Genomic DNA, 27,062 nt, shown 5'->3' with positions numbered 1-27,062 from the left:
ACACACACACACACACACACACACACACACACACACACACACACACATTTGGTGCTGCTGACTCAAAGTTCCACGGCAGGATGTGTCATTGATGGTCGGCGGGTGTCACTGACAGGGCAACACTTTAAATGGCTGCAACACACACACGGCCAACAAACACGTCTGCACGGCGGACAAACAAGTGAGAGCTGCACTTCTCACGCTCGCTGCAGCAGCAGTCGAGAAAAAGAGAAACTGTCACAGAGAACCGACAACACCACCTGTTCAATCATATTCGCCTGTATGAAGTCAAGTGACCAACAGTGTGACAGAAACAGCTAAAAAGATTCAGATGTATGGAGTACCACCTTTAAATCTTTAACTTTTAAGTTGAAGATTAACTTAATGAATCAACATACATACTTGTAGCCATTTCAAAATGTTGTGTCACAAAAGAGACCACGAATAACATTTTTATTTTTGTAAACTCCTTATTAAATCACTATTATTAATATAACGTAATACTTAAAAAGTGAATTATCAGTTATCAGCAATTGGAATAAATTACACACTCTGGGATGTATTGGTGTGTAGCTCGTGAGCTCAAAGGGTGCAACCTTTAAATAAAACGGTCTTTTGGTTGTTGCCGCGTTGGTTTGTTTTTTCACTTTTGATGGAGCTATGCTAGCACTTTACCTGCTTCCAGTCTTTGAGCTAAGCTAGGCTCTACATCTCTACACTGGATGCGCAGACATGAAACTGATCTTTTCCTGCAATTCTGATCAATGATGTTGATGTAAAAGAACTACTAGTTTGGGGTTTCTTATGATTGTATTATCAGCACATACAGACCCATCCCTATGAAAGTCATCTGTGGACACGTCATGTACCACCTAGTGTCATAAACCTGAGTGGGTCAGCAGTGGTGCTGGTCGGGAAATGATGAGCGCGATGGCAGTACGGTCGAAAGAAAGTTTATAAACGTGGCTCTTCTGTGGGTGAGGTAGCGAGAGATCAACTTTTTTTTTAATGACAGCAATACAATGAGCTGCAATGTTTTTAATGACATTTTTATGTCTGGTTGAAAAATATTTTGGCCGGTAAGCTTTTGAAATTAGTTTACCAGCCATTGGCAGACGGATCAAAAAGTTCAATTTGGACCCTGCCCGAGTCACACAAGATGCATCCCTGCTGCTTTAATTCCATTAGCCGCAAAGAGCACAACAAAGGGGGTTCTCACTTCATTGCACAACAGTTTACTCTCTGGTAAATGGAATGAAACAGAGCCAAAGCTTTAGGAAAACAATGTGTCTTCATCAATATTGTACACATATATCTGCTTTTCTCATTTTCTCGGCTGGTAGAGTTGAAGAAAGGTTTGATACCGCTTCATAGATTCCGCTCTGACATTAGAGTCAGACGTACCGATTGGACACCAATCTGTGACCCACAATAATAACTCACAAGGAGGAAGCCAAATCCCTGTCCAAAAACACCTCATTGGGTAACTTTTTGGGGTGTTGGACTGTCGGTTGGACAGTACATTAAAGACAGACATTAGAACGTGATGGCCATTATAACAACAGATTAACAGAGTTGTTAGTTGCAGCCTTACATCAATATATATCAAAACTACACACTCAGTGGCCAACTTTATCAGGTACAACTGTATTGTGTGGCAGAAATCTGGTGCATAAAGTCACGCAGATATTGTCAAGAGGTTGACTAACGTCTAGTGAGAATCGAAAGGAGAATGGCCGCACTGGTTCAAGCTCACACAAAAGTGACAGTGACTTAAATAACCAGGCGTTTCAACAGTGCTGTGAAGACGAGCATCTCTGAACACACGGCGTGTGGGAAGTGAAGTGGATGGACTTGCCCACGGCAGCAGAAGGGTCGGGGGGTTCCACTCCTGTCAGCTAAGAACAGGACACAGACAGTGGGCACAGGCTCACAGGAGGACAGGACAACGTGCAGGAGATTACGACATTAGGTAGTTACTGTCAGCTCTAAAACGATACTTATATGCACTTTTATTGTCACACGTTTTTATTATTTTTGACGCGGGCAGAATCATGGCTGCACTTCCAACCAGGCAAGACACAACAGTGACCCAAAGCCCCAGGCCCTCAGGGGCCCCATAAGATCCAGACTCCCAGTGTTCATGGTTTGTGGTAATTAGACAGGGATCCGTACCAATAAATAGTTTGCTATTATTTAAGCTATTCAAATGTACTTCCTGGACACTTCACAGATGGGTTAAATGCAGATGTCAAATTTCATGTATGTATCTGCATGTATGAATGTGACGATTGGAATAACGTTTGTATAGTATTATTTAGGCTTATAATGTGCTTACATGATGCACACTACTGTATAAATCGGTTTAATATGAATAGTTTAATGTAACAGGATCATAGCTCACTTTAGCTGCAGGTGGGTTTGACCGGACATATTGATAGGGACTGGTTTTTTTTTGCATGTTACTTTATTTTACTGATACTACTTCCTTATTTACTTTTTTGAATTAGTTTTAAATGGGCCTATATGAGTGTTTTGTTTATAATGGAGGACTTTTACATTGTTGTGTTGCGATTTTCTTTTGGAGGATGTGAATATTCTTCCACCAACTGGCTTATATACCGAATAACAAACAGAGGAAACGCCGCCGACCCGAGAGGGTCACGATACACCCTCCACTCACCTGTGTCACTCTCGACAGCGCACAACTGCCCGGCGACGGTGTGCGACCTCCGTCTGCTGCTCCCCGGGGCCCCCCCGTGCTCTTTGCCCGACAAGGAGCCATAATCATCGAAGGCTCCGTTCACGTTACCGGCCACCAGAACGTGCGTTTCCATCTGGGACATCTCCCGAGTTCTTCTGCGGGGCCGCTCCTGCGCTGTGAAAGTGAAAGTAGCAGTTCGGCGGGACACGGAGTGGATTCAGCTCTCCAAGGAGAGTGAGTTAAGTCCGACAGCAGCTCTACGGTCAGTGACAACTCTAAAGTTACATAGTTTCAAGCGGCGCACGACAGCTTCAAGCTAAGGCAAGGGGAATGTGTTTTTAGGAAGTCGCCCCTCTGCGCTGCTCCACCTTCCCTCCTGTTCTCAAGTATCACTTTACACTGACTTTAAAAACACTCAAAACTCCACCTACAGCACGCTGCACGTGCTGCAGTCTACTGCGGCACAGTGGAGCGAGGAACCTCATCTCACAGTCACGTGAGAGGACAGAAACGTTCAATGTATACCGGTGAGGAATGTGGCGTGTCGTAAAAGCAAGCAGTGTTAGGAAACTATTGTAGGAAATATAGATTACAAGTTCTGATACACGGCTCGTGGCTCGCGCGCAATCTGCGGAGGTTCGCGCTACGGTGCCACGCGCGCGAGTATAAACAAATCTTCACAGGGTCTGTCTAAACGCGGTGTCGGTTCAAGAGCCCGTAGAGTCCCGTCACGCCGGGAATAACGTTCACATCATGCCGGAACTGCTGCTCAGGTGTCGGGTATGGAAGCCCATTGCTGTAATTACAATAATGACATATTGACTCAAAATGTACTTTAAAAAATCTAATTTTTTTTGATACTCTTATCAGTATTTTTGTTCAAAAGTATGAGACAAAGTCAAGTGTTTGGCAGTGTGTCAACATTTTATACTTGATTCAGTTAATCCCATTGTTCAAACTGGGTAGGCCAAAATGTTAGACTTAATTCAGAATTTTAAAAGTAGAACTACTACTGACTGTGGGTCATTTATTAATCTGCTGATGATTATGGTTAAACGGCTAATGTGTAGCATTTTAAGCAACCTATTGTCAGGATAGAATATAATATTCATAACTATGTTTTCATTAGCGTGTATAATCACCTGAAACTAAGAATCATGTTTTCGTGAAGACAACCCGAGTCCTCTTCATGGAGTCCCCCATGTTGCACTGCAATGTTTCTACAGCAGCCCAGAATGGACAAACCATATACTGGCAATAGTGAGGGCCTTTTTGCATTTTTACATTACCTGAAGGCCACTTTAGTAATGCGAGCGGCCAGTAGCCGTCTGACCAGGCATTGACCTTGAATGGTGAAGATTAGGATAGGTCGGCAGACAGCAAATCTCAGAAAGTTTTTGCAAGTTTTCTCAAATTGTGGGTTACCATCTAGATGTGACAGTCCAACATTATTTACCAAAACTATTTTTTATGCAAGATGGACAAGCTTTCTAATTTGAAAGTAAGCATGCGATTATACAAACATCATCCACTTCATATCGCTGACCGGGTAAGTGACTACAGTTTATTCAGTATGGAGCTGCAGTCCCAACAGTATCTCCTGGCAGACAGAAGTGCTGTGGGTGGGGAAAAAATGACAACTATATGAAAAGAAAGATGAATCCTGTTAATTAGGCCCCAACCTCACGTGTCACATGCTCTGTCAGCTGACAACTAATTAAACCAGCAGGGGTTTTTTTCTACACAGATGCCGCTGCTGTCCCCAATACATCACCCAACTAGAATAATTCATTTTGTCATTAAACTTTAAACATGTACAAACAACACCTTAAAACTAATTTGTATTTTGGAGTCACTTTATTTCCAGCAAACACACAACCCCTCCCATACAGTGTCTCACCAACAACATTAAACTCCAAATACAAGCCTGTAATCCAATAACCTCAGTGTCCCAGACATTGGAGGAAAATGTCTTTCACGGTCTTAATCTAATCTGTCATAGTTTAGTAGCAAATGAGCACCATTAACCCTTACTGAAGAATGTCCCAGGAATGAACCCTCCACCTGACATTGGAACCAGAGGTTGAGTGAGAGGGCATGTGAACCAGCATCTTAGAATTTGTGTTTCCTCAGTTATTCGCCTGAACCCCAGAAAAAGCACAAGTAACTGGACATTCCTATGTACAGCATTTTAGGGTGAGCGTGGGCAGACTGTGCGTTGTGAATATGTCAGTGATTCAGAGGCCCACACATAGCGCATACTACAACCCAATATACCTCGCAGTCTAAATAAAGATATTATAACGCTATTAGCTTCTCAAAGATAAAGAAAGCTGTTCCTCCAGAGGTCTAATCTAACTAATTTGCATCCCCATGGGACCTTAAACAATAGGCCCAAGTCATTTTTAATACCATATCCACATGCTTATGTAAATTGAAATAGAAGTGATTTTTTTCAGGGTCAGTGTGGACAGGAGGAGTGATTACAGTGACCAGCAATCCTTAAATTTACAAATCGACATGAGAGTATTGTGATAAGATAGACTTGACAAAATGTGAACCTATCTTTAAACTCCAAATGCACTAAAAGAAATATTGAATCTTCTACTGCCATTTTCAAAATCTTCAAAGATTTCTTAAAATGCTTTTAAAGTCACACTAGTGGCATGGCTCTGAGTATGGCAATGTTGGTTGGTCCATCCAACAGTTGTGGAGATATTTCAGTCTGGACCAAAGTGGTGGTAAGACTTAGATATCTCAAACTATTGGATGGATTGCCTTGGGATTTTTGTAAAGACATTCATGGTTCCCAGAGGATGAATCCCAAATATTTTGTCATTTCCTTGACTTTTCATCTACGGCCACCATGAGGTTGACAACTGCGTCTTTGACTGAACCATCCCAACAACTATTGGATGAATTGCCTTTGGGAGTTCGTACAGACATTCATGGTGCCCAGAAGATGTAGCAATATTCATCCAGCGCCATCATCAGGTATGAACTTATATGTGTCCAATACGTTGACTTAGCACCAAATAACTGCAAAACTACTAACATTCAGTGCTAATTAGTAAATGCTAGCATGCTAACCTGACAAGAAGGCCAATATAACATTATCAACTTATTAACATGTTCATTGTTATCATGTCAGCATGCTAATGTTAGCATTTAGCTCAGCACCACTGAACCTACAGTAAGTACACCGTCACTGAGCCACGAGCATGGCTGAAGACTGAATCCGTTGATATAAGCTAAACAAATCGTTATATATATATATATATATATATATATATATGAAATACATTTCTGTGATTATACTGAGGCAAATTTGATTCAATTCAGCTGTTTTTCTTAAAAGGTATACAGATAAAAATATCTGAAACATTCAAATTAGAATTAAACAAGCTAATGCTAACTGCACATACTGTGTATATATATTGGACTTTTACCGGCCACAATATGAATATAAACTTTTTTTCTTGGCTTTAACACCATATAACTAATATGACATTTCAATATATTTGCTATATCACATACAGGTTAAATCAGACATCAACTTTTTAAAAAACAACCTGCAGTGGCTTTAGTCATATTCACAATATTGATATTAGGCTTCCAAATAGTAATGAATAATATTTCTTTTTTTAGTTGGTACTAATCACATGCAATGTAAAGAGAGGTGGAGGAGCCATTACTTCTTACGCTGTGATTAAACATTTTGCATATTTTGCAATATTTTCATGCTGCTGAGCAACATCTGGGAATGATAGCCCTTGGAACATTTGTGACACTGAGGTAGAACAAAGGTTCGATATAGTCCCTGAAATTTTTTTATTTTTTTCTCCTGCTTGACACAGTTCAAAGTATTTGGCTTAACTGAAAGTGCCACATAAATCACCACATAATCGATCCTTTTGATCCGTCACAGATGTGATGGATTTTCTCAGGACACTGAAGACCTTAGGTTCGTATTGCTTTGGGGTGTTATCTGTCATCTGGGACACCTGTGGGGAAAGGAGGTTAACCATCAGTGTGAGGGACTGAGCTGGCTGGCATGAGGAATCACAGGTGGGTTTTTCCAAAAAATGGTGCATAACACAATATAGTGTTCTCTTGACTAGTAACCCCAATCCTCACCAGAATGTGGCAGACACTTAGTACTTTCCAATTGGCCACTTCCTGCATTTAAAGGTTCTGTTTTAGGGGGCGCATCCTTTATTCCAGCCGGCCAGGAAGTCCCTCCAGCAGCAGCAACCAGCAACGGAACCCTCAGCAGTGGTATCTAAAAATATAATTTTTCAAATATTTAGAAAAGGCAAACATACTATATGTCAAGACAAGGTAAAGTGCGACGGTAAAGAAATTAGCTAAATGTGTGCACTAGAAATAGAATCTAAATTCTAACGTTATCATGACGTGTAAAATGTAGCTTATGGCAAGAAACTTGAATAAATCCAGGTGTTTTAAGGAGATGTTTTCAAACAACATAAAATTGATACTATAGAGGTTTAACTTGCTAACCGTTGCTCTAAGCAGCTTGTAATACATCATTAAAACTACTGAAGTACGATTTTCTTATCAATCAAAATGCCATCTTCTATTTCCTAATCATTTGAATTGTGTCTTTTATGCAAATAACCACTATAGATAACAGTTACAAAGAAAAATAATAAGATTTAGAATTTTTGAAGGTTTCAACACCGTCTTCGGAAAAAGTCCAGCTCTGCCAAATACTATAGTAGTTCCTTCCTGTATCGCTACATCTCCGTCTTCCCCCACCATTCAAACGGAGAATGAGGTGGCAGTGACGCTACCTGGTTGTCGATGCACCTGAACTGCCAGGTCCAGCGTGTGTTGTAGAGGAAAGGTCGGAGGTCAAAGCGGTTGTCGTCGGGGCTGTAGCTCTCGGCGTGGTAGGACGGCGTCACTGTGGTCATCTTGTGGCGGTTCACCGAGTACATCCGGAAGAAGTGCTTCACCTTCTGTGCAACCTGGGAAAAGACGACGCGCTGTTGTTTCTAGGTAAAAGTCTTAGACAGCCACTAAATGCACAATATTCAGTGTTCAAAAGACACATTTTGAAATGTTTCAATGTAGATTTGCGGAAGTCTCATTCAACTTGGAAGCCGATCACATCATTGTTTTAAGCCCCAAGTCACCGTCAGGCTTTAGAGCTGTCACTCTGTGAGACGCTAACGTTAGCTCAAGCAGCTAAAGTGCACAGCTGTTGAGTCATCAGCCCAATATCAAATCGGGGCTGTCCCGTTATCAGATTTTTACTACACGATTATTGTGGCCAAAAGAATTCATGACAACATTATAATCGCAAGCTTTATGGAAAATATGATTAAATAAATAATGCTATTGGTGAAATTCACTTTTATATTGTTTTGTCTCTCTTTTGGCAAATTTATTACACTCAAAATACAAGTGTAGGAAGGTGGAAAGAGTCTGTAACCATAACTGTTTAAAGGAGTTGGATTATTTACATGATATTATCAAATGTGTATACAATATCAATGTTTAATTTTTCAAACATCACAGTTATTGTAACACCCCTAAATGTGACTTCCGTTTAGTTTTAACAAAATAGAATAACAAGTGTGCAAAACCAGCAATTTGTCAATAAAAACAGAATGGATCAGGTATGTAGCCATTATTAATAAATATTGTTACAAAGCAACTCTATAATAAGGCGGTATGAATGCCATTATTGCAGAATATTTGAATAATAGAGTAATGTTTAGTATACTTGTAATATCTTAATAAATGTGGGCCAAACACTTACAATTAGTTGTAACTTTCTTTGACAGTCTACAATCACATGTATTGTTTTATCGGATTCTATTCCAGCAGAAATAATTGAATTTATGATTATTCTTGATACAAGCTAAGAATTACATTCATAGAAAATAATTGGAATTTAAATTGTTATCACAATATTGGTCATGAAATGTCGCAACTAGATATTTTCCTCAAATCGTTCAGCCCTCTGAACCTCAAAATCTCAAAAAACAAAACTCCAGTCGATAATGCCATAAAAGATTTGTTGAAAGTCCTGCTTCCACTCAAAGTGTCTGCTCTGCAATTGTGTTCTACACTGCAAAGAAGATAACTGACCTCTGCGGGTGAGAGCGTGTCCCTCCACATGTGAATGAGTTTACAGAACATACTGAAGGGGCCGCACTTGGAGATCTTCCTCAGCCGTCCGATCACGGATAACTCAGAGTAGGTCATTCCCATGTCTGCCTGAGGAGGGAGGCATGAGGTGGTTAGTGAAAGATGGATGAAGGTAGGAAAAGGATGACGACAAATAAAGCATTATGAAACAAATACTGTTGTTGGGCCTGTCGAGCTGACCAGAGATGTACAAAGAGAAAGAAGCTGACGGGGAGAGCTAGCGATGAAGTTAGCGCAAGGATGTACGTGTGACTAGGTCCGTTTTTTCAAAATAAGGTATTTACAAAGGGTATGTACAAAATTCATACTGTATATTGAAAGAAGATTAATTGAATTATATTCACCAGAAGTATAAAACATGTTACATTTGACTCTTGTCAATTAAAGAGAAAATTCCACTAAATTGTGAGGGAAATGTCTTTATTCTTTGATTTATTTGGAGGTTGTTGGGAAAATTATAATAAATAATTCCTGACAATGACTCATATATATTTGACTTCAGGTCAGCTGTGACTACATAAATGCTGAAAATCAAACATTTTAACTATCTGTTTAGAGAACCTAAAAACAAAAAATCTCAATAAATCGTAATATCAAATCGAAATACTTGAAAAATTCGGCATCCAAGTATTCTGATAGTATCGAATCGGGAGATATGAATATTGTCCCAACCCTAGTAGACCCATTTGTACACATTTTACTGTACAGTTTGAAACTCCATGCGTACAAATATTACTGGTTAATATCTTAACAATACTAATATTAACTAGAGACCACTTTGCGATGGGATCCCATCGGTTGCTTCGCCAGATCGGGCCAGGGGTGTAAAGTACGAGGGACAATGAGCCCCCCGCCCCCCCCTACTTCTACGCTCTTGCTCGCACCAAACCCATTTTCGAACACCGACTTCTTTTCTCACCTCATCTGTTTGTGAGACCTGCCCGTCTGTCAGCGGCTCCAGCTCAGCTGTGGGCGGAGCCGACAGGATGCTGCAGAGAAAACCAAAACCACACGAGATGCTCCGTTTGTGGCTTGCAGAATATGAAGTTTGCATGAAACAATGACTGGTGCATGAAACTTAAGCCTACCCATACCTATATCTATCTTTATATGTATATAGAAATGTAACATAGAAATGTTTAAATGTGCTGCAGGATGTGTAAAACCATTAACGCATTGTCTCACACTGGTGGTGCTGGTGGGTTTGGCTCATTTCCCATAAATACTGGAGCTACTTTCACTTCTACCTCTGAAGGTTTTGTGTTTGGTGAAGAGGGTAATATACTGGAGCGGATTCCTGCTTCCGCCTTTTACTCCTTCCACCCTTGTTCTGAATACTAACAGGTACGTTACCCAGCAGTTCAATCTCCCCAAAATGTCTGTCAGTCAGCCGACCTCACCCTCTCAGAGCGGTGAGCTGGAACTGCTCGACACAGTAGAGCAGGAAGCTCTTCAGGTCCGTCTTGCTGATGCCTCCTATGGGGTTGATGTCGGCACTGGAGCAGTCGTACTTTGTGAAATACCCTGTCAGACTGAGCAGGAAAGGTTGTTGTTAGGCGGTAATTATTCTCCATTCAGAAAGCATTTATCTTTCGGTAGTTGTACCGCTCTCGCTACATTCACGCGTTTTGTTCAGCAAGATAATCGTCACAAATGAACACCACTTTTATGATTTTTGAAGTGTGAATGCAATATGCAGAAGTAAAAAGCTAACGTTACGTCAGTGAACGAACTACACCACGGTCCCATGTGCGCGACAACGCTGTGGTAACAACCTGTCAATCACAATGTACCCTGCTTTATGGTCTGTTTTACTCTAAATGGACATCATGCTGTATTGAAGAAGACTTGAAACTAGTGATTGAGACCATAAACTGATGTTTACTGATGGAATAACTAAAGTGAGAAGTAGAGTCATTTTCTCATAGACTTCCATACAATCAGACTTATTTTTGGAACCAGAGGAGTTGCCCCCTGATGGTCAGTAGAGAGAATTACCGCCTCTGCCAAACAGTCGTGTTGCAGTTCACATCCATGTCTGTCCAAAGTGTCATCAGACACTTCATTATCCGTCTGTCCCACGCACTCGCCTTAAGACCCGTGGTGACCGAGCTTTTGAGGCAGTAGCGCCAAGGCTGTGGAATGCTCTGCCTGCACCCCTACCTTTTGCTGGTTCCGTGAATTTGTTTAAAAATCAGCTCAAGACATACCTGTTTAGACTGGCGTTTGGGTAAAAGTCATGCTCTAGGCCTGCTTTTAAGCAATGTTTTAATTGTGTACTTTCTGTTTATTGTGCCTTCTTAAATACGTTTCATGTTTTACATTTTGTTCTTAAATTATTGGCCCTTGTATGGTCACATTGTGTTATTTATGTATGATATTCTGCTCCTGTTAGGCACTTTGTGACTTCTGTCTGTGAAAAGCGCTTTATAAATAAATCTTACTTACTGAGGTATATCTATTTTACCTATGAAACAACTGCAAACTTAGAATATATTTCAAAAGGAAATTTCACATACATGTCTGGTCAGGGACTAGCCCCAGTAATACCTCTCATCTACGTTAGCTGAGCCCAGCACCAGCAATCCCCCTGGCTTCCCCCGGGCCCACAGACTTAGCTGGGCAAACAGGTAGGCCAGGACCATCCTGACTCGAGCCTGGGAACGCACACGCAGGCACAGACACACAGACACACACACACACACACACACACACACAGAGTGAATACAAAACTCTCTGCGGCACTGATTGAAACTACAAAACGGTCACAGTTGTGTTACTGAAACATAAGTGTGAAGAAGACTGTGGTCAGAATATGTTAATGACAGACAAAAGGAGGAGTTGCAAAGACATTGTCGTGAAGATAAAACCGTCACGATGACTCAAAGTGTGAGTGTGACTGAGTGTCGTACCTGTACATTCTGCAGAGCCAGGTTTTCTCTGTGGCTTCCTCCATTGGCTCGAAACTGAGGCCACCTTCCAGTAACCACTGAGAATATACCCAGAATGCCTTTCACTGCCAGATCTATGTTAATATTCATGTGTGTGCTGCAGACAAAGAAATGAATAACAGAGGATGAAAAGATATTTCAATGCAGCTCAAAGGACAATAACTCCAAAGAAAATAACAGACTAGAGATGAAACATAAATACAAATATTGATTTTTTTAAATTATTGAATAAATTGAATTTAAAATAAATAACATTAACACTATTATGGCCTATATTGTTTATTTTGCCACAGAACTACAGGGCCATTGCTCTACCCTACTTTATAATCATTTTCTCATACGTTATATATTAGTTCACATAATTCTTATTCTACTGTATGCTACTGTATTCTCGGTTCTCTCGCATTCATAAATATTTATCTTTTAACAAAACATTTATGCCACATACTATTTGTAAATATTGATCATATTAAATACAAAAATATTCACTTTATAATTGTGATAATAGTGTCCGTTTATCACAATCTGGCATCAAGACTGTGGTTGTGTTATTATTAGCCAGTATTTGCATCACTTATTTCCATTTTTCATGTGCTGCATTGTACTATTGTTTCACTTGATTCTCACACTCCTCAAACAAAAGCCCTTCAGGTTGAACCCCGCCTACCTGCCGATCTGATTGGCCAGGCCTTTGGCCCTGCTGCATGTGTCCTCTGAGGAGTTTTCGCTGGCCATGTAGCAGGTGGTGAAGATGTGACCACACAGCTCCCTCGGGTGCTCGGGACGGTAGGAGTCATCCCCTACCACTCTGCGGACATCCTCCAGTACCTGGCTGTCTGATAGACATGGAGAGAGAGAAAGAAGAGGAGGGGACAAGAAAAGATGACTTTTTTTAAACTTCTATTTTGCGAGAGTGAAAAGAGACAGGAAAGACGGGAAAGTGAGGCGGTTGGCATGCAACTAAGATCCAAGGCTGGATTCTCAGGCTTATAAAAGCATCGTTCAACTAACCCTCTTACACTAATACTGCTTCTTTACCGTGCAGATTTCCAATGTATCATACTATATAACTTTTTTCATTGCCAACAAATCTCATGAAAAGATCAGACCAGTAAGTGTAGTAAGTCGCTCAATTCTTACTTCCCAACCTTGTCTGTGGCTCTCAACACAAAGCCCAGACCTCACAAATATAGTGTTTCATTTTTTTAATTCCTAAAACGGTGACTCACTGTAGCTTCTAACAGACGTTACTCAAGCAGGATGAAATAGGGCATTTGTTGGGGACTATTACATTTGGTGCTGTGGTGAGTATTTGTGGCAGCAGAACGGTTTATGTAGGATTGATTCAAAATAAACAACAATGCGTGTGTTCATGGCAGTGAAGCAACAGTATGGCTCAGTGATGTGTTTTTTAAAGCGGTGCTTTATGGCTCAAAGGAAGAAGACATATCAGGCTTTGATGCACACATTCACAGCTGGATTTGGTCTCAACTTTTGTTGAGAATATGGAAAATATAGAAAATTACCACCTTATGCCTTAACAAGAGCATGTGTCAAGAGTCACCTTGAGAGAACAAGTGTGTTTACAATAATCTGAAATGAAAGCAAACAGGATAGTACTCACTGCCGTCCTCTATAGCCTGGCAGAGCAGCACGCACATCGAGTGGACAATGCAGGCGGTGGAGGAGCTGTCGACACCTCCACTCAGAGGCAACAGGAAACCAGCCTGGGACACAAGTCAAAATCAAATAGCTTCTTCATTTTAGTTATTTCGACGCTTCGCTAACTTCCGCCTATATTTAACGCAGATCGGCCAATCACAGCTTAGCATCAGCCGGCTCCGATCAGGGTCCTACAACTACCCGGCTCTGATGCATAGACTCTCATCCAATCGTTTCAGATGTTCTTAATTTTCAGATCGGTTTTGTGGATTTGGAGCTGGTCATGGTTAAATGTTGTGTAGTGGGAAGGAGATATATGTTTCAAAAACTTTCTGTTTCTACGTAAAAACTTGTGTCGCTATCATTAGCCGAGTATGTTTGAATATCATTAACTAGTGTTAGCACCTCTATGCTACGCTAGCTACTGAAGGTATACTGAACATACATTCATATACACATGCTGCTTTGGCTTTTTAATGACAGTGATTAATGTCTACCCGGCTTTACAGGAACAGTGTTGTTCCTTAATTTCTTCTGTCACGATCCCAGGTGATGTGGTGGTTCACTTTTACACCGTGATCTGTAGCTTTAGCTTCTATCTTTATCTTTTTAACCTCGTTTGTCCACTCGTTTTTCACTGCTGAATCAGTTTGACATCCTGGACACATATTGTAGACACTCCTTTCTGCTTCTCTATGAAATTACTTTTATGTTTTTCCAAAAATTAGATAATATTTATTTAGGAATCGAAGTTTGCTCCATGGTAGCTCTGACAACTTGACAGAGTAGCATCAGGGGGCGGGGCTTAGTGAAGGGTCAACTGAGACACACGACACACTGTGCAGCAGCATTTTTTCAGCGTGTGTGTGTGTGTGTGTGTGCGTGTGTTCCTCCTCACCTGTCCACTTCTCCTCAGGTAGTCCCACAGCCAGCAGGCCGGCCCTAGACTGAACAACACAGGTGGCAAATGCTGTTGTGATTTCTGCACTGGGTTTCTTCAACTGGCCCTTTTTAGAAGCCTGTAAATAGTTTTCTGCTTTGAAAAAATACATATTTTGCACCAAAGTAAATGTATGCATTTGCACCTGATCTCTTCCTCTGGTGAATGGAAGTGCAATGTTATTGGTTGGTGGGTAGGGAGGTAGATATCGTCACCATTGGATAAAGAAAAGTCAACTTTGACCCTGTGGCACGGTTTGGGTTCAATTTCCTACAACAGAGAAGCATGATACTGAGAGGAAATGGCAAGACAAAGCGACACATAATGAAACACACACGAGCATCAAACAGTGATCAGGAAATGGAGAAAGGTTTATAAGCCATAGTTCACTTGTAACCTAGCTATGTGTGACTGTCTAACTAAACCAACTAAAGATGCTAGAAAGTAAAGAGAATTCAAATTGAATATGATTTTTAAGAAAGAAACTATTTGGGATTATTTAATATGTGGGAAGATTATTTTTGGCCACCTGGGGCAGCGCAACACAGAGACAACATCTTTTATGGGGTTTGATCTATTATGAAGTTAGTAGTTTTAAGTAAACAGTCGCCTTTTTACACATCCAGCAGACAAAGCACCAGTATCATCTACTTGGAGTCGTGTTTGTGTGCACCTGATGAATGTCAGTCCAATATTCACTCATTTAGCTCTGTTTTGGTCACCAACTCCTGAGAAAAAATATCTTGCTCAGTAGCTGCTGAATGCTCCACTGTGTTCACCAGCTAGTCGCTAATAGTGTCTCTCTGCTGTTTGGTGCTGAGCAGGTAGTGTGCAGCGGGTTTGACACCGAAAACAGCCGCATGTTGCTGGAAACACCATGACACCAAAACATCGAGCTGAAAGAGGACAAAAAGGTCTGTAGAGCTGAGGGGAGCGGCAAAGTAGGCTGGTAATTCTCTGTGGGTTTGTTACTACGAATGACCCATTTCACATTACACATAGTCATTTGATCCATTGTTAACATGAAAATATTGATCGGTGCAGCTATAATATTAATTTTTTTATTTCTTATTTGATTTAATTGTCTTCGGGCTTTGTTCAAGTGTGTTTCAGTGGCATACGTTTGATGTTAAGTTAATATATTGTTTGAGTTGTATTCTGCACATTTAAGCAGTTTTTGTTTGTTTGTCCGGACTCAGTTCTCTCCATTTCCACTTAAAGGCATGATTTGGGACTCGACCTCTCATGGCCAGAGATCGGACATGGACCTAACTTAGCTGAGATATATGTCTTAAGAGGAGCAGACTTGCTCACGGGTCTGTAAAGATAGAAGCACCTTCATCATGAGAGCGGGGCCCCAGAGCAGCCTCTGTTGCAGTCTCATTAGCTGTGATATGAGAAATACAAGAGTCAGGCCTGCTTTACCGCCCAGGGTCACTCAACTGTAGAAACAGCCACACCTTACATACTATACAACCAAGGCTTTCTACACATTAAAATGAACAACATGTCACATAGGTGATTATGGGGCCACAGGCCACTGAATAAATAGTACAACAATAATGGACTTAAACTAAAATAATTATCTTTGTACTTTAATAAAGGTTATTGTTCAGATTTAGTTACTTAAAGGCTAACACTGATATTTTTCTGCCTGGACCCTAATTTCCCACATTGTTGTGTCTAAGTCACTAAAGGGGACAAACACTTTTGTCCAGTATTGAGGGAGAACGCTGCAGACGGCTGATGCTAAAAGTCTCTGGGGGCAACTCCTCACCGTCAGTATACGTTTTACATTGTCGCGTTATAGCCTAACGTTAGCCTTTTACCTTTATTGCGTTCATGCTACAAAAACCTTAAAAGTGGGTTCGTTGTGAAGATTATCTTGCTGAACAAAACATGTATCATAAACATTTGTTTGCCACTGAGCCTACTTTCTGCAATAATCCAAAATCCAATGGAAAAATCCCATTGGCTTTTTGTGGAGGGAACCAGGCGATGCCAACTTCCTGGTTGGCACAAAAACATACGTCACCCCTTCATCACTCTATAGCAAGTATAATGTTTGATATGTTCACTATCTTAGTTTAGCATGCTGACATTTGCTGATCATAAACGCAAAGTACAGCTAAGGCTGATGGGAATATCAGTAGTTTTGCATATATTTTGTCATAAAAATGTACTGGACACATTGAAATTTTCACCTGATAGAACCTGGTAATAAGTGCTAGAAGTGATGGAAGGCAATGGTGAATAGAAGCAAAACAAAAATCAATAAGCCATGATTCGTCAACTTTGTACATTACAAAGGTTGGAGGGAGGTGCTGTCTCACCATGTTCGGCTGGCAAATTTCCCCTCGGTAGCTACGCACATCCTCAAGGTCAAGAGTGGCTGTAATCACCTCCTACAACACACACACACACACACACACACACACACACACACACACACACACACACACACGATTACCTAGGACAGTTTTGAGAACATTACATTGACTTACATTCATTTTCTGGAGACTAACCATAACTGCTACGAGCCTAATCCTAACCCTAACCTGAATTTAACCATAACCTAAAACTAACCTTACACCAACATTACATCAAGTCTTCACACTAAAATTGAATGATTTACGTTATTGTTTATTGTTATGCACCAATCACAAAACCAAATTCCTTGTATGTGTTTGTACGTACTTGGCAATAAACCGTTTCTGATTCTGATTCTGAGAACATGCATTTTGTCCCAATAAGTCAGGCCAGTCCCCACAATTTGACTGTGTAAACAGATTTACGTCCCCAAAATACAGGTAAAACACACTGGCACACAAAGATCATTCTGCGACAAAGGAATGCTGTCTGCCTGCTATCTAACTGTGTGACCTGTTCTGCAACACTTACCCAACAGACCTGTACACACGGGAAACACCAAACCCATTCTTTTGCCCACACCTACAATAATGTCACTTCACACCGGTCGTTTTATGATTTCCGACTACATGAAGACTTATTTGCAGGTATGTATTGAGCCTGGTCTGGTTCTTTTCATGTCCATACCACATCATTAAGCGAGAATTCCGCTCCCAGTGACACGATGTCTCCGTTGATGGCCACCATGGCACAACCGTCATAGTAGACACGGTCTCCATCACAGCCCCTCTGGTTGGCGTAAAGGTAGATTCCGCCACTCTGGAACAACACCAACGATACACTGAATGCAGTACTGATTTTAGTCAAACCATTGCATTGTGCTAAGAACACGGGATGTTAAGGATGCACTATGTCCTGTATTAGTAGTGCAGCACTGCCCTCTGGTGATCTCTGTTTTGCATTGTCTGTGTAAGTACAACAATCATCAAGTCTATGGTAAGTTGCTGGTCGAGCTACATGATTGCAGGAATGTGTCTAATTTTTTTTCTGACCAATATTGCAATTGGGATATTTTTTCAATATCTGTGACATCTCAAGATGCCTCAGTGTGTTGGTGCGCATTTTGTTTGTGTTGTTGCGCATACTCTTGCGTAACTACATACTACATATGTTTCTACCAAGCATAGTCACAAAGTTTCCCTGTTTTTACATGCATAAACAAGCAAATGTTTGTGGATGCTACGGATGCAATGATACAGACATCGGGCCGATACTGACTTAAATATCTTGATCAGGTATCGGGGACAATGGGGCCGATCTATTAAATTAAAATGTATATACCATATAAATGACTCGGCTGTTTACACAGAGCAGAGAGGAAAGAACAAGAGAGGTTGTAAAAATGTTAGTAGGTCAATATGTGTAGCACGAGGAGACCCCCTTTTTTTTCCAATATTGGTAACACATGTGGGAAATGTTATATAGATTCAATTTTTGTTCCAACTTTTGAAAAATAAAAGTTTTTTCCAACACTTTTTCTAACTTTACAAATTATAACGATGACATACTGCGCAAAAAACATTTTTGAGTTCCACTTACTGGTGATTTTGCCGTTTCAATAGAGGTGCATGAGTGGAAAAAAAACGAGGCCTCAGTGAGTAAAATGTGGCAGAAGTATAAAATGCCTTGAAACTGCTTGGGGTTCAGAGGGTTAAAGTGTACCTTGGTGGTGGCTGACTTGATCAGGTTGACTCTTTGGTCAGCTTTGCGGAGCACGTGGTGGCTGGCAGACGCATTTGTAAAGATTTCAACCCCATCCAGACCCATCTGAATATGGGGGCTGACGAAAAGAGACAAAAAAAAAAAGGTTCTGTCATCGGGAGGTTTGGATTGTTTCAGTCAGAACACAGAAAACGACAACACCCCATGCAATGCACCTTTACACAATCCTCTGTTGCTGTGCTGTACCTTCTGGGGTGCCAGAGCTCTTGGCATAACTCAGTGCCAATGCAGGTGTCCTTCGTGGACAGCACACAGTCACCGAATGGGACTGTATCCTGACGGTCACAAAGAAACATGGGAATAAAAACACTGACCATCTCTTTGCTAATGTTTCCGGTGGCGAAAAAAAGGCTAGTCTTAGTCTCAAAATACAGATAATAATAGTTTGTTTTTTTACCTGCCCCGTTACCTCCTGGATCATTCGGGGTAGAAAATACTCCTCCACCTGCCTTAATGAAACACGCAAAAAGAGAAGTACTTTCAATACCACCCCAGTTGTTTTCAAAAGGTGAAGCAAAATTCCATCATTGTTTTAGGCCTTAGTTCAAAGACCACACTCATGGGGGAACTGTTAGCCTGGCTTCTACAAAAGTGAAAATATCTATATCTAAATGCATCTTATTTATTCAACTGCCAATATAGAAAATGAGGCATTGTGGTTTCAGTGCCAGTTAGCACTAGACTAACCTGTCCTAACGGGGGTTTGAACAGGTTTGGTTACTGTTCCAGCTCTGGTCGGTCTGGTGACTAGCTAACAAGCTCCATCACAAGACAGCTTTGGAGTTGTATGAAAACGTTCGGGTTAGCTTCCGGTCTTCGTGCTAAGCTCACCTTAAAGCTATTGTGTCTCTGTACTGGACAACATTATAAGTAAGCATATTTTTTAAAAGGCCACTTCCATATGTTTTACACATCACAAACTGCTTACTCATCATGTGGAGCACGGCTCAAGTTTAACCAGATTGTGCTACTAAGGAGGGATTTTTGCTGGAATTAGCATTCTGTGAATATATACTTCAAAGTCCCTGCAAAGCAGGGTATCCGGAGGTCACCAAGGGCTGCAGAGAAGCAGACTCTTACACTTCCCACAGGTCCACAACGTGTCGCGTGTCAATGAGTGATGACTGACCTTAACTGCTTCCAAGGTGAGAACCAGCGCAATTCTCTGTAGACCCCGTAATTGGCCATCAGCATTTTAGGTCTGATCAGCAGTATTTTTCTACAGGATGAAGGACAAATGCTTAGTGATAAAACATATGTGTCCAGTCAAGTTATATAAATGCATAAAATGTAGGGAAAAAAACACAAGTCATTTATGAGAGTGGACTGGTGCGCTGACGTACCTGTTGAGGAAAAGGACCCGACAGTTGTAGAGCACATTATGATGCATGATGGGCCTGAGGGGAACAGGATGTTCCAAGGTTACATTTTTCTTAAGTAAATATAAACTCTCACGACAAACTGTCAGTTTAAATTCTAATGTGTGGACTGCAAATGAGAAGCGTGTCCAATGTTCTGAGCAATCCTTGACTTTTTTGTAATTTAAAGTGATTAAAAACTTGAAACATTTAGTTTAGAGTCTGCCGGTTTGATGGTGATACCCACATCCCCACATCACAGATGATGTCCTGGGTGACAGGAGACTCTAGAAGCTTCCTCAGGACCTGAAAGCTGTGGAGCAACGTGTCTGACTCATAGAAGTGGTCAGCGCAGCCATAGCCGCTGTAAAGTGAACAAGAAAAGTCAAAGTCAAACTCTGGCAGCATTAGTATCTAATAAAAGTTCTGCGCTACAAGGAGCTAGTCCACTTAGATCATACTATGACATTTCAATGTGTGAATACACTCATGTCAGTGTGAAACGTAATGAAGCTTTTGCCCATCATACCATATCTCCAGCTCTGGGCCCAGTCTGTATTTGGCTCCGTGAGCTTTAGCAATCTCAATACCTGCAGAGAAACACACAGACAGGCAACAGGCAGGATTATTGGTATTTTGGCAAACAAATACTGTTGGTTTTGTGTGCATTGACCCCCGTGGCAGAAGAAGATTGCTACAGGGTTCCATTTGGGCCAAAACTATGACATGCTCACCGTCCATATTGACTGAACATGTGACAAAAATGTGTCTCTCTCTCTACAAAACTTTGAACTGTACTTCAGCTGTGAGAAAACTATTTAAGTCAATCTGATTGTCTAAGTCGATTGCTCAACTAACAAAACATGTGTCTGTGTCTATTCAACTTTAAACAGTACTTCTAACAGTTAGTGGCACTCCCTGTCATCATGATGGGTCGTCCTCCCTGTTGTTTTTAATGTTGTTATGACGTGTCGTCTGACTGTTGTTTTAATGTCGTTATGTGTCGTCTGACTGTTGTTTTAATGTCGTTATGATGTGTCGTCTGACTGACGTTTTAATGTCGTTATGACGTGTCGTCTGACTGTTGTTTTAATGTCGTTATGATGTGTCATCTGACTGTCGTTTTAATGTCGTTATGATGCGTCATCTGACTGTCGTTTTAATGTCGTTATGATGTGTCGTCTGACTGTCGTTTTAATGTCGTTATGATGTGTCGTCTGACTGTCATTTTAAGGTCGGTATGTGTCGTCTGACTGACGTTTTAATGTCGTTATGTGTCGTCTGACTGTTGTTTTAATGTCGTTATGATGTGTCATCTGACTGTTGTTTTAATGTCGTTATGATGTGTCATCTGACTGTCGTTTTAATGTCGTTATGATGTGTCGTCTGACTGTTGTTTTAATGTGTCGTCTGACTGTCATTTTAATGTCGTTATGTGTCGTCTGACTGTTGTTTTAATGTGTCGTCTGACTGTCATTTTAATGTCGTTATGATGTGTCGTCTGACTGTCGTTTTAATGTCGTTATGATGTGTCGTCTGACTGTCGTTTTAATGTCGTTATGATGTGTCGTCTGACTGTTGTTATGTTTTGTCAGGTGAGCGATCAACACAGGCATTTGACATAATTTTGGCACAAATGGAACCCCATATATTTCAGAGGTTTTCAGTGATTTAATATTGCACTTCCACAAAGTTAGGAGACCTGCAAGAGGCCAATTAAAAAAAGGTAACAAATGTGGCAGCAAAGACAGAGATATCTTGACGTTTAATCCCTAGTATGGATGGGTTGAGTTTATGGGTAGATCAAGATGAAAAGTTGGTTTTGTGGTTAAAACTGCACAACTCACAAAAGTAACTGGTGGTAATGTTCATTATCTTAAGAGGGAACACTTCTGGTTAGCTCAGAGTGCAGAATTAGCTATTAGCTCTGGTGACAGACCCATGGATTGTATAAAGTGCAAAGTACTGGACCCAGAACCCTGTGAGGAGGGAATGCTTGTTTTAAGGAAAGACGGTTCACACCGTCACTGCATGTTTATGGCTGTTACATGAAATGTGTGAACGGCTTTCAGGCTTTATGATCAATACTTTGAGGATCAGGTTGAGTTTCACTGTGGGACTTGGAGACAGCTGTGTGTATGTATGTCTTTGAATAGAAAACGCATCATTTTGAGAGGAAAGGGTCTATTTACATGGTCCTGAGTGGCTGACCAATCATACTTGATAAGCAATCTCGACACAGTTGGTCAGGAGCGAAGCTACACCCGTTTATACTCCACATATCTAATATGAGGATTTGCATAACGTCATATGGAGTGTCTGGTGTGTTTTTTGGGAAACCGGTTTTTGCATACATGTTTACATTATTAATACAAACCAGAAAGCTACAGTTGGCAGAAGGTACACTCTATGACAGCACTGCCCTGCAGTAATAGTCCGACTTACTCTTCAGTATTCTCTCTAGGTTGCCGTCGAAGTCCAAAGCCCACTGATTCAATGAGCAAGTAGCGAGGGTCACTTTCCGTCCCATGTTCTTGGTCGTTAGTTTGCTGCGACAACAGCTGGTGCGTCGCGTGACCAAACCAGGCGGACCACAATGCTAATGATATCGTATATAAAGTTAAGCTTGCACGTTAAGGTATAGGTAAATACTGTAGCTATATCTAGCCCGGCTATCATTAAGAGTATGTGGAGAGGAGTCGACTTGGTTTGGAGAAATGTACAGTACTACGCGTTTTCTTCTTCTTCTGTTATTTTGGGATTTAACTCGCTTCTGAGTACATTACTGCGCCCCACAGGACAAAGGAGGCATTACTTCAGTCACCGTGAAAACGAGTATGTTCCTGGCCTGTCTTTCAAATGTTGAATCTGTTGAATGTATTGTTGCCTGTCATTGTGTTTTATTTGACTATTCTTTTAGAATAAAACATTGCGAATGTCTGATATTTCAAATACCAAATGCTAAAATATATTGTATATTGTATTTATTTGCAGAGCTGTTGTTACAAAAAAATCATGGAAATGATGGAAGAAGCATGCACTTGACTAGGTTTAAAAAAAAGTTAAAATAATTAGATAAATGAGTGAGTGAATAGTGAATCTCTGGGAGGAGACATATATAAATGTGTGTATATATATATATATATATATATATATATATATATATATTTATATTGTCTTGTATTGAAGATCAAATCACACATCCACGTTCTCGTCCAGTTAATTCAAAGGCCAAGTTGCTGTATATAAAGCAACTATGCCTCTGCCATTCCCAATGCTCACACTCAGCCGCACCCTCTCTTTACTTTCAACCTCTATGTGGAGACCTTCTGACTATTCCTCACAATTTATTTTGTTTTGAAATGTACGGCCTTTAAGTAAGTGTTTGGCTATTTTTTTAGTTTTCTTATACTATACTTTAAAAAAACAAGAACAACAACAACACTTTCTTAGGCAGCAAAACTATTTAGTTAGGTTTCGGGACGAACAGCATTGTTGGGATTAAAACTACAAAAACTTAGTGAAATGTAAACGAGGTAACATTAGAAAAGTACAGACGCTGTCAAATTTTCTCCTTTTTTGATATCGGCATTTTCCACCAGCGGTGTTGACAGCGTTGTGTTAGGTAGCCTGTTCTGCTCCTGTTATTAGGACAACAAGACCTCAAACAATTTAGAGTTACCGACTAACCTCTTTGGAATCGAACCCTCTTAATGTGAGGCAACAGCACTAACCACAGCAACACTGTTCCACCCAAAGGTGGAAACTATTTTTTTTTACAGCAATAAATAATTCCATTCTCTACTTTATGTTGTTCAATACAACTTTATTCAATTTCAACCATATCAAAAGATGGGAAAAGAAAGGCAAATAACTAAAAAAATGCATGAATACAAACTTTTAACTATGGCCGACATTGTACACCTGTGGCAGGCGACACATGTGGCACATGGGCACAGTCACTGCAGTCTGCGTATGGGGGGTGTGAGGGTCCCCAACATCAGGCCTGACGGCATTTTCTGCTCGTGAAGAGGAGTGGGCTCCATCATTCCCTCTTGTGAGTAGGAGGGGTCCATCACAGATGTGTGTGAGGAGGAGGGCTCCATCACAGATGTGTGTGAGGAGGAGGGCTCCATCACAGATGTTTGTGAGGAGGAGGGCTCCATCACAGATGTGTGTGAGGAGGAGGGCTCCATCACAGATGTGTGTGAGGAGGGGTCCATCACAGATGTTTGTGAGGAGGGGTCCATCACAGATGTTTGTGAGGAGGAGGGCTCCATCACAGATGTTTGTGAGGAGGAGGGGTCCATCACAGATGTTTGTGAGGAGGAGGGGTCCATCACAGATGTTTGTGAGGAGGAGGAGTCCATCACAGATGTTTGTGAGGAGGAGGAGTCCATCACAGATGTTTGTGAGGAGGGGTCCATCACAGATGTTTGTGAGGAGGACGAGTCCATCACAGATGTTTGTGAGGAGGAGGGGTCCATCACAGATGTTTGTGAGGAGGGGTCCATCACAGATGTTTGTGAGGAGGGGTCCATCACAGATGTTTGTGAGGAGGGGTCCATCACAGATGTTTGTGAGGAGTCCATCACAGATGTTTGTGAGTAACAACGATTTTTTTGTCGTTGTTATAGTAACGTGATATGTTGGAGCAAAGTGCTGTCCCATTCATATTTACACCATTTCAAGCCCTCACAGTCTCTCACACTCAACCACTTACCAGGTGACGTCAGTAAGTCCTTGAGGGTTCAGGGTTTGAGGCCTTATGGGGGACACTGGGATTGGGCCGATGTGTGCTTCAATTATATTTGGAGGTAAAATGTATGACGGACATCCAAGGGTCGCCTCCTCTGTCTCCGAGAGGATGTAAAGTTGGCGGGCAGCTTCTTGAACACCGTTTGGTCAACTTCCACATCCATATTGGCATTGAGCTGAGTCAAGTCATCTATCAATCTATCCAGCCGAAACTGAAGATAGTCGTTGAGTACATGGTTCTCTAAATCGTTCGCTAATGATCGTATTTTATTTGAAATGGCTTGTAAAAACAATGCCATGAATAAACCAGCGTTAAAACAAATGCCAACGACTTCGGCTTGTGCTAACAGTTAGCTGAGTGGGCTAGTCAACTTCAACGTTACTGTGCAAGGCAGAAGGAGTAGACCAGAAGCGATCACACTCCTGTGACCAATCCTGCTTTCGACAGAGGTTAGGACCTCCCACCTCATTAGCATACAGACACATAAATAAATAAATGTAGGTGAACAAAAATGTAGAAATTAAATATATGATATGCATTTCTTTATGTCCTGTTTGATTATCAACTTTTATTTATTTATCTATACATTCATTTATTTATTTAAATATTTATACTTTTATTTATTTATTTCAGTATTTATTTCAGCATTTAATTATTCTTTTATTTATTTGTTTATGTATTCAAACATTTATTTAAGCATTTATTTATTTATTCCTGTATTTATCCAAACAATTATTTATGCATTTATTTATTTATATTTCAGTAATCTTTTGTCCTCCATATCCATCACCAATGCTGGTGACACATCCACTTCTTGGCCGGTTCAGCATCAGATTTAAATGCAGGCGCTTCAACACAAACAAAAAAACAAGCAGCTGCTTCTTAAATGTGCGTTCAACAACACTGAATCAAATGGCATTACATTTTCTACTAGAATCCTGACAAGGGTTTAAAAGTAACCCATGTTTCTTGTTTGTGAAATCAATGTAATTTAACGATCTGCAATTCAAACTCATCAAATAGGATCCAAAGTGTTTTCATCACGTTTTCACATCAAAAACATACCTTCAACTCTGACGGAAGCCTTCCCCCTCTCCCTCTTCCTCTTCCTCCTTTTGCCCTGCACACATCGTGCTTTCCATCAAATACCAGCTGATAGAATAAAAAAAGTTTCATGATGCTAAACATGCGTGCGAGGGGTGTGCTTACATAGTTGTCTGCGATGCACCAGTCGGGGTGTCGCTGGGCGTGCAGCTCTTTTTCGTTTTGGGCCATGTCGTAGTATTTGGCCTTATCCTCGCTTGTCAGCAACGACCACTGTGGACAGACGACGGCACGCTGTTAGCACACGCACGCACACAGCTACAGTGTGCACGTACACAAAAGGCCAGCATTAAGACATATTAACAGATACAAGTGGCTGGGTTCTGGTCATGAGGCAATAAATGAACAGCACAAATCACTGCAAAGGTGTGAAGATTTAAAGGGGCTTTTTTTTTTTACAGTCGTGGCTGTAGAAAATTTGATGGAGGGTGCAACACTGAGTATCTCAAGCATCCAGAGCAGACACACTTACCCTCTGGCCCAGGATTGTATTCACGGCCGCACTCCCTCTGCTCTGGTTGCATACCGGGACCTTGACATCTGCCCTCTGCTCCTTGATGAAGAGCATGAAGGCGTTCAGGGGCTTCTTTACGTACAGCCGGTTGTCCTCCTGCTTGTCAAACTTCCCCTTTCTACGGGGAAAAAAACGAAGTAAGAGCTCCTGTTAGCGCTGTGCAAAACTGTGAGGATAGACGTACGTGTTGTTAAATCAAAAACCCATTTAAAGAGACTTGATCATAGTAATATACATGAAGGCATTTTGGTAGACAAATAACACCGGAAATTGCGGCCTTACATGAAATATAAGATGATATTCGATAAAGAATCTGGCTTATTTATGGCCAGAGATCATGTGACAGAATCAGCTTTATTGACAGTAAAACAAAACAGTAAAGTGACAGTAAAACAAAACAAAAAATGAAATGTACATTTTGACCCAAAACTGTAAACTGTAAAAAGAACGTACATTGAAGTGGAGGCATTCGGTGGAGGAGCGGCCCAGACAGGTGGCGCGAAATGGTCTTCTTCGACCTTGTACAACATCTGTCCATTCCTACACAGGTAAAGAGAGTCAGGTAGGAAAATAGAAAGAGTGTGTGTGGGCACTCATGTGCATGTTTTGAGCGTGTTACTTACAGCATTCCAATAAAACGCAGCTTCTGGCCTTCGCGGAGCCTCACCACCGGCAAATCGTTATTCTGGAGAGACAAACACACACACACACACACACACACACACACACACACACACA

The 27,062-nt window shown here is 41.0% G+C and overlaps 2 protein-coding genes across 2 annotated transcripts in view; both read right to left on the bottom strand.

Annotated features, from left to right (window-relative positions):
* The window catches only part of tpcn2 (two pore segment channel 2), a 17,849-nt gene extending 14,692 nt beyond the window's left edge, over window positions 1-3,157 (bottom strand). Inside the window, exon 1 of the mRNA XM_031848767.1 lies at window positions 2,684-3,157. Coding sequence (XP_031704627.1) covers window positions 2,684-2,846 — 163 coding nt within the window. The 5' untranslated portion in view covers window positions 2,847-3,157. The remainder of the gene's footprint in view (window positions 1-2,683) is intronic.
* Window positions 3,158-5,511: 2,354 nt separating this feature from the next.
* nadsyn1 (NAD synthetase 1) lies at window positions 5,512-22,680 on the bottom strand. Its single transcript, XM_031848234.1, has 22 exons — window positions 22,393-22,680; window positions 20,477-20,537; window positions 20,195-20,311; window positions 19,933-19,986; window positions 19,719-19,808; window positions 18,987-19,038; window positions 18,776-18,864; window positions 18,530-18,647; window positions 17,495-17,626; window positions 16,771-16,842; window positions 14,583-14,707; window positions 14,396-14,444; window positions 13,460-13,562; window positions 12,503-12,671; window positions 11,797-11,932; window positions 11,435-11,541; window positions 10,285-10,416; window positions 9,804-9,873; window positions 8,825-8,953; window positions 7,519-7,695; window positions 6,842-6,986; window positions 5,512-6,708 (listed from the first exon to the last, which is right to left on the bottom strand). Exons 1-22 carry the CDS (start codon window positions 22,475-22,477, stop codon window positions 6,689-6,691), a joined length of 2,232 nt encoding a protein of 743 aa, XP_031704094.1. The 5' UTR covers window positions 22,478-22,680; the 3' UTR covers window positions 5,512-6,688.
* Window positions 22,681-27,062: the final 4,382 nt, after the last annotated feature.

The sequence above is a fragment of the Anarrhichthys ocellatus genome, unplaced genomic scaffold, assembly GCF_004355925.1.
Source record: "Anarrhichthys ocellatus isolate YVR2014 unplaced genomic scaffold, GSC_Weel_1.0 scaffold8, whole genome shotgun sequence".
In the NCBI taxonomy this organism is placed as follows: domain Eukaryota; kingdom Metazoa; phylum Chordata; class Actinopteri; order Perciformes; family Anarhichadidae; genus Anarrhichthys; species Anarrhichthys ocellatus.
This window is presented reverse-complemented; position numbering and strand designations above follow the sequence as displayed.